Source organism: Brassica oleracea, chromosome C7, assembly GCF_000695525.1.
Source record: "Brassica oleracea var. oleracea cultivar TO1000 chromosome C7, BOL, whole genome shotgun sequence".
Lineage (NCBI taxonomy): Eukaryota > Viridiplantae > Streptophyta > Magnoliopsida > Brassicales > Brassicaceae > Brassica > Brassica oleracea.
In genome coordinates, this window is record NC_027754.1 from 28,627,903 (window position 1) to 28,638,590 (window position 10,688).

The 10,688-nt window shown below is 37.8% G+C and overlaps 1 protein-coding gene across 2 annotated transcripts; it reads left to right on the top strand.

The window, feature by feature from the left end:
- Positions 1 to 221: 221 nt before the first annotated feature.
- Positions 222 to 2,400, top strand: LOC106304524 (binding partner of ACD11 1). 2 transcript variants are annotated; one of them, XM_013740927.1, is made up of 5 exons: positions 222 to 478; positions 817 to 920; positions 1,006 to 1,084; positions 1,344 to 1,424; positions 1,496 to 2,400. In XM_013740927.1, the coding sequence occupies exons 1-5, from the start codon at positions 431 to 433 to the stop codon at positions 2,189 to 2,191; spliced, it is 1,008 nt and encodes a 335-aa protein (XP_013596381.1). In that variant the 5' UTR covers positions 222 to 430; the 3' UTR covers positions 2,192 to 2,400. The 2 variants fall into 2 exon arrangements, with proteins under 2 accessions (XP_013596381.1, XP_013596382.1); XM_013740928.1 differs by having other exon boundaries at positions 222 to 436.
- The last annotated feature ends 8,288 nt before the right edge of the window (positions 2,401 to 10,688 follow it).

A 10,688-nucleotide genomic window follows, 5' to 3' on the forward strand; every position in this document is an offset into this window, starting at 1 on the left:
GGGGGGAGGGGATTTTAATTCTTTTGTCAACGAGGGGAAATTTTAATTACATGAAGATATTCAATGATGAGGTTACTTTTAGTCGGAAACGACTTGGCCACGTCCGACGTGGTAGATAGTAATTGGTGGATAAAGTGATTATGCCACGTCTTTGTATAAAATATATGTTATTTATTTGATTAAATGGAATCGTTCCCGACAAATCGAAAGCTCCACGCACGACAACCTTCTCTCCCCCCCCTTTAAACGTATGAAGTCGCCGGCGAGAGAAGAATTTTCCGGACGGTCACACGTGCCATTTTCTCAGTATAAATAGAACTCACATTTTTGTTTCTCACACCAACATATTATTTTTCTTTCTTCAAATTCGTTCGTCGCTGGTAAAAGAGAAAATATTCCGTTACATCAGATCTCTAAGCGTCTCTCAGCAATGCCGGTGAGCTTTTCATATCCAGAGTTTCTTATTCGTCTCGAATTGGTATGGTTGGGATCGGCTGATGCGAAAAGATCTGTTGAAATTGGCCAAATCCAAGTCGAGAATCGTTAATTTTTGGAGTTACATTACTGAAAATGGGATTAGTATTGGGTTTCGATTAATATTGTAATGTATGGACCTTTCGAAATCAGATCCTATAATCATTAAAAATGTGATTAGTATTTTATGAAACTATTTTAACCTTTGGAGTTAAATACTTGTAGAACAATCAAAGCAAAGGTGATTCATAATCAGACAATTTCGTTGACTTTAGCAATGATAGTCTTAACATTGTTCTGTTCTTTTTTTCTAAAAGAAAATTTCGTTGTTTCTATTTGCAGATGGTAACTGTAAAAGTTAGCAATGTTTCTCTAGCAGTAACGGAACGAGAACTCAAAGAATTTTTTTCTTTTTCCGGCGAGATTGTTCACCTCGAGATGCAAAGGTCGGTTCTTTTTACTTTGTACTACATTTCACTCGAAATTAAACTCTTATGTGTTCTTACAAAACATTGGGTTTGGTTTCTACAGTGAGAATGAAGGAGGTTCTAAGTTAGCATATGTTACATTCAAAGATTTACAAGGAGCTGAAACCGCACTTCTCCTCACTGTAAACTTCTCTTTTTCTCTTAACCCTTGTTCACTGACTATATTGGTAGCACTTTTGTTTCATGCATGACTCGTCTTTTTATAACGTGAAAGCTACGTAATCCAACAAAACTCCGATTTAAAATGATTTTTTTATATAAAATTGAGACCCCTAACTGAATCTTTTTAACATGCATTTGATGTTCAATAAAAAATATATTTGCACACGACCACCTTTTAAGTTCCAGACCGCTCTGTTTCGATGTTGATCTTGCTTGCAGGGAGCGACAATTGTTGATTCATCGGTCACGGTCACAATGTCACCAGATTACCAACTACCTCCTGATGCTTTAGCTTCCATTGTAAGCTCCTTAAAATTCCATTTCTTGAACAACAAAAACTCTCGTGTGACTTTCAATTTTTGTCTCCTTAGGAATCATCGAAAGAGAGCGACAAATCATCATCATCTCCTCCAAAGGAAGATGTATCAGTATTCAGAAAGGCTGAAGATGTCGTCCGCAATATGATTTCAAAAGGGTTTATTCTTGGGAAAGACGCAATAGCTAAAGCAAAAAGCCTCGATGAGAAGCATCAGCTAACATCAACAGCTTCAGCTAAAGTCACATCCTTCGACAAGAGAATCGGGTTCACTGAGAAAATCAACACCGGGACAACTGCTGTGAGCGGGAAAGTCAAAGAAGTTGATCAGAAGTTTCAAGTCACTGAGAAAACCAAATCAGCAATAGCTGCAGCCGAGCAAACAGTGAGCAATGCTGGCTCCTCCATAATGAAAAACCGGTATGTTTTGACTGGTACCACGTGGGTTGCTGGTGCGTTTGAAAAAGTGAGCAAAGCTGCAGAAGAAGTCGGACAAAAGGCGAAGGAGAAAGTTGGAAGGGCTCAAGAAGATGAAGAGAAGAAAAAAGAGGTTGATGAAGTAGCTAGTGTTCATTTGTCTGAATCACCAAAGGCTTTAGACCAACCAGAACAGGATTCAAAACTCTCTGAATCACCAAAGGATTTAGACCAACCAGAACACGATTCAAAACTCTCTGAATCGCAGCCGCAACAGCTGCAACCGCATAAACAGGAGGAGTCTACTCCAAATGTTGCTTCGGGACAGCCTTGAAAATACATAAAAGAATATTTCTTCCAACTTTTTTGAAACATACCGGACATGGCTTATATGTTCCAATAACACTGAATTTAAATTTTGTTGCTGCTGCTGGTGTTGCTGCTTACCTTTCTTTATTCTTGTTTCTCTTCACTTCCAAAAAAGGTGAGTCTCCTGAAAGTTGAACTTCTTTTCTTTTTGTTGCCAAGGGTATTGAAAAAACGTTATTGTTTAAAATATCCATAAAATAGTGGCTTGAAATTGCCCAAACCTTATGTTTCTTTGTCAACAACTTATAATTTTTTTCTTCTATATTTTTATCTTAAATAGAGCGTCTCCAACCCATTTATATTTTTTACTCTATATATTCTTTTAAAATAGAATAACTTTATTATAGAGTTGGATTTGTTCCAATATATGTTTCTATAACAAAGTTTTACGAGAGTGAGGAAGCTCTGGTGTCTCTACTGTATGAAAAGCTTTTGGCTTTTGTGAATTTTGCTCCAGCCTTTGCCATAAGGATGAGAAGTGTCCTCTGGATCCTAAGAACATAAAGACGAGCTCAGAGAAGAGTAGGGAGCTGCAAGATGGAAAAGGGGGATGGCACGAGGTAGGCAAACATGATGAAAGAGCCCGGAGTTATAAGGGAGTGGTTATCAATGGAAATAGCAATCAACCAAACAGAGAGAGGGAGAGTCGAGCTTATTCTGGGAAGGGGAAGGGCAAAGTGACTGAAGATTATGATCATAAATGAGTGAAGACAGCGGAGAGGGGTCATATGAGAACCTCTTCATACAATGGGAATTCTCGTGGTGATGCAGGAGGTTCGCAAAGGAGATCATCAAGAAGAGAGGAAACAGCTGTTGCGACACAGGAGGTGCGTCTTCAAGCATCTCCACGTCGTGTGGAAGGGCAAAATGGGCAGGAGGAGATACGGGAAGAAACACGGGAGGAAGGGGAGATAAAGAGGGCGGAAGAGGAAGCTTTGGCTCCTGTTTCCAAGGAATTTCAAGCTGCACTTGCGGAGACTCAGGCGGCCGGTATGGAGGTGATCTTTGATCCTGTTGATGGAGAGGAGGGCTTACAAAAAATTCAAAGCCTTGTCGTGAGTGATAGAGCTCCTGAAGGAGAAGAGGAGGATGGGATGGAAATGGATGAGTTTCAAGCAGCATTGCTAGAACATGGTTTAGATGCGCAGGCGATAGATGCTCTTCCGGCAGTATCTGAGGAGGAAATAGAGGAGATGATTGTGGGCTACGAAGAGGATGATCAAACTCAGGAGGCAGGGGAACATGCTAATGGCGCAGAAGGAAAAAACAAGGAAGCAACGAAGCATGCACAGAAACAGGGGACTCGTAAAAGCTTGTTTAAGTCATCAATCAATGTAGCAGGAAGCACAAAGATGAGGAATGCAGCAGTGCTTGTCTCCCCTCGTAAACGTGCTGCAGTTAGGACGGGGACTCGCAAAGGGGATGCAAACAAGCAATTGGAGAGCAAGGGATCGTCAAGCCTGAACTCTGGAAATTTGAAGAATGAATTTATGGATCAAGTCTTACTAGTTTCTAGCAAGCAGGGTTTGGGGTGTTTACTTTTCAAGGTTTTTTTATTGTTGTTTTGGTGTTGGGTAAGATCTCTATGCAAGATCATGCATTGAAATACAATTTGCTATTTGGATTATTGGTGTTGGGTTTGTTTTGATCAGATAAGCATAATTATTGCATCTAGATGTTTGGGTTCTCTACGTATTTCGTGGGCAGAGGGTTTGGCTTCGATGTTAATGGGGTTGTTCTCTACTCGACTGCAGGTGCAATCTCGATGGCTACTACACTGCAGAAACATGGGTCGGGTTATGTGGTTTGAGGTTTCATTTGGTTTCGGGAAGAGTGCATCTTAGGTCACAATACTGATACTCTTGCTCTTAAATGGCAGAATCAGAGTTAGGCAATTCACGGTTAATAAGTTGGCTACTTGTTGGGTTATGTGGGTAATAGTAATCAATAATGTCGTTTTGGTCTTATTGTTTATTATTAATTGGGATCATGATGATGTTTTAGTAATACTTTATCAGTATTGGTCCTCAATGGTTTTGTTTTGTGTTTGGTATTGGTTTTATATGGATCGGGAATTACCTTACATTTTCGTCATACTAGTTCTTTTTGACTCTGCGGCCACTGGTGCTTGTGTTCTATGCGTTGTTCTTACAGGAAGTGTGGATATTCGAAAGATTCAGGAGTTCCAAGAGACGTTTGGATATTAGGAAATTGTTGTTGGCTAGTGACTACTTTAATATTTCATTTTTTCATGGGATATACAAGGGTTTTTATTGGAGTTTTAAAGGAAAATTATTATGGGTTAGGGTCAGGGTAATGTTAATAAGCTTGAAGATATTAACGTGGAGAAGAGGATTTTTACTTTGGGAGATGGATAATACAGGGTATCATTACACCCAATTTCGACAGCTCAAATGAGCTTTTTATATATTTTTTAAATGAGAGCACTAAGTTGGAATTGCCGAGGGATGAGAAGTAAGTGGACGATAAGTTATTTAACGGAGATATGGCATAAACATAAGCCAGATTTTTTATTTTTATCGGAAACAAAGCAAGAATTTGAGTTTGTCCAGAAATTTCAAGGTCATTTCGGATTCGATAATTTGGTCACATTGGATCCGGTGAAGGGGTGGATTAGCGCTTTATTACAATAATGAGTATCAGGTTAATGTGTTATATTCAAGTAATCGAATGATAGATGTGGAAGCAGTGGCTCTTGGGAAAATGGTATATATGACGTTTGTGTATGGAGACCCAGTTCAAGAATTACGAGAACAAGTGTGGGAATGTTTAACTAGATATGGAATTTCGCGATCAGAGCCTTGGTTTATTATTGGTGATTTAAATGAGATCACCGGAAATCATGAAAAAGAAGGTGGAGGGTTGCGAAGTGCGAATTCATTTGTTCCTTTTAATAATATGATAAGGAATTGTGGTCTACTGGAGTTCCCGGTCAAAGGAAATAAGTTGTCATGGCAAGGGCAAAGGGGCAGTAATTGTTAGATGTCGTTTAGATCGTGCACTAGCGAATGAGGAGTGACATACGTTATTCCCCTGTTCTTATACAGAATATTTAGGGATGGTGGAATCAGATCATCGTCCAGTGGTGGCTTATTTAGAAGATAAAGTTTCTAAGAGGAAAGGCCAGTTTAGATTCAATAAGAGATGGGTTGGACAAGAAGGACTTATGGAATCAATCACAATGGGATGGTCCGATAATAACGAAGGAACAAGACCTGGTATAGTGGAACATATTAGTAATTGCCGTCGTGAGATAGCCAAATGGAGGAAAAATAATCCACCTTATGGGAAGGAAAAGATATCGGACTTGGAGAAAGCCCTTGAAAAGGTACAAACAGATGATACTAGATCTCAGGAGGATATTATGGAGATGTCTAGGAAGCTGCAAGAGGCATACAAGGATGAGGAGGAGTATTGGCATCAGAAAAACATAAATATGTGGTATTCATCTGGAGATCTTAATACAAAATTCTATCACGCTTTAACTAAGCAACGAAGGATCCGTAATAGGATAGTAGAGCTACATGATGGTGAGGGAAATTGGATTACAGAGGACAATGGAATAGAGAGAGTGACGGTTGAATATTTTGAGGATTTATTTACTACCACCTCTCCAACGGAGTTTGATGAGTTTCTCTCAGATGTAACACCGGGTATAACTCCACAGATAAATCAACGATTACTGCGGATAGCGACAGAGGATGAAGTCAGAGAGGCTCTGCTTATGATGCATCCAGAGAAGGCACCAGGGCCGGATGGCATGACAGCTATTTTTTTTCAACATTCATGGCATATTATTAAGAGCGATTTGGTGGAGATGGTGAATGATTTTTTGGTGTATGGTGAAATGGATACAAGGTTAAATATTACTAATTTTTGTATGATTCCAAAGACAGAAAGACCTACAAGGATGACAGAATTGCGACCTATCAGTTTATGTAATGTAGGGTATAAAATTATTTCGAAGGTTTTGTGTCAACGGTTGAAGTTATTGCTACCTTCCCTTGTCTCAGAAACGCAATCGGCATTTGTGGCAGGGAGGTTGATCTCTGATAATATCCTTATAGCACATGAAATGTTTCATGGATTACAGACTAATGAGGCGTGTAAAGGAAAGTATATGGCAGTCAAAACAGATATGATTAAGGCCTACGATCGGGTCGAATGGAAATTTATTAAGGCATTATTACAAAAAATGGGGTTCCATAATCATTGGATTAAACTAATGGTGGAATGTATATCATATCGGGTTCTTTAAATGGCCAACCTCGAGGACTTATTATAACACAGAGGGGCTTACGTCAAGGAGATCCTTTATCTCCCTATTTATTTATTCTGTGTACCGAGGCTCTGATAACGAATATTAAGAAGGCAGAGAGGGAGAAACAATTAACAGGAATAAAGATGGCTAGAGCATGCCCTTCAATATCGCATCTGCTTTTCGCGGTTGATAGTCTCTTCTTTTGTAAAACTCAAAAGGAAGAGTGTCATACCATTCTAAGGATTTTAAAGGAATACGAGAAAGCTTTAGGTCAACTAATAAACTTTGATAAGTCTTCAATTCAACTTGGACACAAAATCGAAGAATCTGTCAGACATGAGCTAAGAGATATTTTGGGCATACAAAATCTGGGAGGAATGAGAACTTATCTAGGATTGCCGGAGAGTCTCGGGGGTTCTAAGATACAAGTTTTTGTCTTCGTACAGGATCGGCTAAATAATAGGATCAATGGCTGGACTTTTAAGTTCTTTACGAAAGGAGGAAAAGAGGTGATCGGCAAATCAGTGATTACGGCTTTGCCAAATCATGTGATGTCTTGCTATCGTTTACCCAAGGCTACTGCAAAAAAGCTGACGAGTGCGGTAGCACAGTTTTGGTGGAGCCCTGGCGGTGGTACAAGAAGAATGCATTGGAAATCATGGGACAAAGTATGTGTCATTAAGGAAGATGGAGGTTTAGGATTTAAAGATATCACTGATTTCAACACAGCGATGCTTGGTAAACAATTATGGCGGCTGATAGAAAAGCCAAATACTTTATTTTCTCGAGTTTTTAAAGGTCGGTATTACATGAATGCATCACCCCTGGAACCGATTCGTTCATATTCTCCGTCATATGGTTGGCAGAGTATTGTTTCTGCTAGATCTCTGGTAAGCAAAGAACTAATCAAAAGGGTGGGAACAAGATCTTCTATATCCATATGGAATGATCCTTGGCTCCAACCACTCGCCCGAGACCAGCCAATAAAAATCAACACAATCTTGACCCAGACCTTACAGTGGATTCACTTATTGATCCTCATTTGCGACGATGGAATTTGCCGGCGATCCAGGCTTTGGTGGACCCACAAGATGTGAAATTAATAGAAAGTATACCATTAAGTAGAACTTGGATGACAGACAAAGATGGATGGCATTTCACAAATAATGGAAAATACACGGTTAAATCTGGATATCCGGTTGAAAGGATATATCCAAATAAGGAAAAACCACCAGTAGTGTTTGGACCCACGGTTAGGACTGTTCCATATGGCAAAACCGAACCGTACCGAACCGAACCAAATCGAAATAGATAATATGGTTTGGATTTGGTATATACCATACAAACCGAATGGATATGATTTTAAAAAAACCGTAGGATTTGGATATGGTTCGGTATATAACCGATAAAACCGAATAAACCGAATAAAACCGATCAAAAAATAGAAACATGTAAATATGTATATATTTTATAACAACGTATGAAAATCATAAGTTAATTTTTTTGCTAATAACTATTACCATATTTTTTACAGTAATAAAATAGTCATGATTTGTAAAACACTTGAACTATAATTAAATAACAATTCATCGCAAACATGCTTCTTATTTTCTTAGTCTTCTTTTGATCTTTTTGCTTTAATTTAGCATTGACTAAATTGAAATAAAGATTATAAATTTGATGATAACAATTAGTGGAAATTCTTCACAATTTTTTTTATCTATAAACGAATAGAGTTTCGTGTTTAATAGAAGAAACATGACTTTAATGAACGCTAAATATGAAAGAATATAATAACTTATTTTTTGTGCTTCGTGCTTCTGTTTTATTTTTTGTTTTTTTTTATTTTTATTATCAAAATTTTGAGCTTTGATTTTAATTATAGATTTGATTATTTTATTAGATGATAGAAACATTTTTTATTTTTGTTCTTTTATTTAAACTTATAATATTTTTTAATAAATGAATGTGTTGACAACAAGACTCTAAAATTCATATAATATGATCCCAAAATAAAAAATTATGTTTTTTGGTATAAAACCGAATAAACCAAAAACCGACGGTATATAAACCGAACCGAACCGAAGTAAATATGGATTTAGAATGGTAGTTATATTTTACTAACCGAAATACCGAAAAACCGAAAAAACCGAACCGAAACCGAACCGATATCCGGATTGAACACCCCTACCACGGTGGATATTTTGAAGGCATATTGCTGGAAAATACGGTGCCCACCAAAGATTAAGCATTTTCTATGGCAATTGGTGACAGGGTGTATAGCAGTCAAGAAAAATATGCATAACCAAGGGATACCTTGTGATATCGTTTGTGCAAGATGTGGTACTGAGGAGGAATCGATCAACCATGCTTTTTTTTGAATGCCCTCCTGCACTTCAGACATGGGCTCTTTCAAAGATTCCAACAAATCCGGCTATGTTTCCAACAAGTTATCTCTTTGTGAACATGGATCATCTTTTTTGGAGAGTTGTTCTACAGATGGAGGATCATCAGTTTGCATGGATACTATGGTATATATGGAAGGGAAGAAATAATAAAGTCTTTAGTAATCTGGATGTGGATCCATTGGACACCCTTAAACTGGCTGAAATGGAATCAAAACTCTAGGCTGAGGCACAAATATTGATTGATAACAAGAGGACCCCACATGTAGAGGCAATGATTCTTCCGTCAATTCCAGGAAGATGGTGTTTCACGGATGGTTCCTGGAAAGAGAATGATATTTTTTCAGGACAAGGATGGTATAGTACTCTAGAAGGATTTGCGGGTTTGATGGGTGCAAGGAATGTCCGAGCGTCCCTTTCTCCTCTTCATGCAGAAATGGAAGCCTTGTTATGGGCAATGGAATGTATGAAAAACTTAAGACAATTTCAGGTTACGTTTGCAACGGATTATTCTCAATTGGTGAAGATGGTTTCAGCACCAGAAGAATGGCGAGTATTTGCAAGTTATTTGGAGGATATAAACAGCATGAGAGAGAGTTTTTCCCGAACAGAGATTATCTATGTACCAAGAACCAGTGCCGGCCCTGGCAAGAAGCCAAGGAAGCATCAGCTTCTGGCCTTTAAATTTATAAAACTATTTCAGGCCAATTTTACAATTAAAGATACACCAGCTCGACTGGTAAGTTTATTCTTCGTTTGATTCTCAGGCGACAAGTTCGACAGTCGTGGCCTACATTTTCTACTTTTTAAATAAAGTAATTTTTAGTGGCCCAAAATACAATTTTTGCTTCCAGCCCACTGAAACTCCGGGCCGCTACTGCCAAAAACGCATAACAAGAAGGCGAATAGCTTAGCCCACAGTGCTAGGAAGGAAACGTCTTTTGTTGTTCACATGGATCAAGATCTCCCAGTTTTGTTTACAGAGTCAATATGAATCTGTAAAGTTGATGACAAAAAAAATAATAATAAAGAAAATATAAAAAATGTTATTTTTATTCTAAAAATAGAAACAAAATGTAAAACTTCTCTATATTTCACTCTATACTAGAGAAACTCTATTATAACAGCATACATCGGAACAAATCCACTTTTATATTGGAGTTTTTTTACTTTAGAAGAAAATATAAACAAGAAAATAAAGGTGGGTTAGATTAGATAAATATGTTACAACATAAAGAGGATAATATTCAATGGCGGACTCTTCTAAATTTTTGGTTATTGTATTAGTTGTTCTATTAACATGTACGTGGGGGAAGCCATTTGAGGAATATATTAGTTTCATAACATCTGAAATCTGAATGCATGTGGTAGGAATATAGGATAAGTGGGATGACACCAAGTCGGCTTACCCCTTCGTTGATGTTAGTTCTTCTTCTTTAAGTGAAATGATAATTGACTTCGAGGAGAAACATTCCTTAAGATTTTTTGTCCATTTTTGATGCGTTACATGAGTAGTGATACAATTCTAACATCTTGATAAGAAGATATCTATGATGAATCTACAACACAATAATATTTCTTATCCAACAAAAGACCTTGCTTCATATATACGGGATTTGGAGAGAGTTTGTATTTGAAGTTGTAAGAACCTTACAAGTTGAATCTTTTGGTGGTGAATCTTCTACTGACAGTATAAGCATCCTTCCAATAATGACGGTCCCAAATGGCTTTGTTAATAACGGGAGGATATTCCATTCTTTTTTCTAGTACAATGA

Excerpts from the sequence above, each read along its gene's own strand:
- LOC106304524 (XM_013740927.1), top strand. The coding sequence starts at position 431 with ATGCCGGTGAGCTTTTCATATCCAGAGTTTCTTATTCGTCTCGAATTG. Across the intron at positions 479-816 it reads TTCTTATTCGTCTCGAATTG|ATGGTAACTGTAAAAGTTAG; the intron begins GTATGGTTGGGA and ends TTCTATTTGCAG. Across the intron at positions 1,085-1,343 it reads AAACCGCACTTCTCCTCACT|GGAGCGACAATTGTTGATTC; the intron begins GTAAACTTCTCT and ends TCTTGCTTGCAG.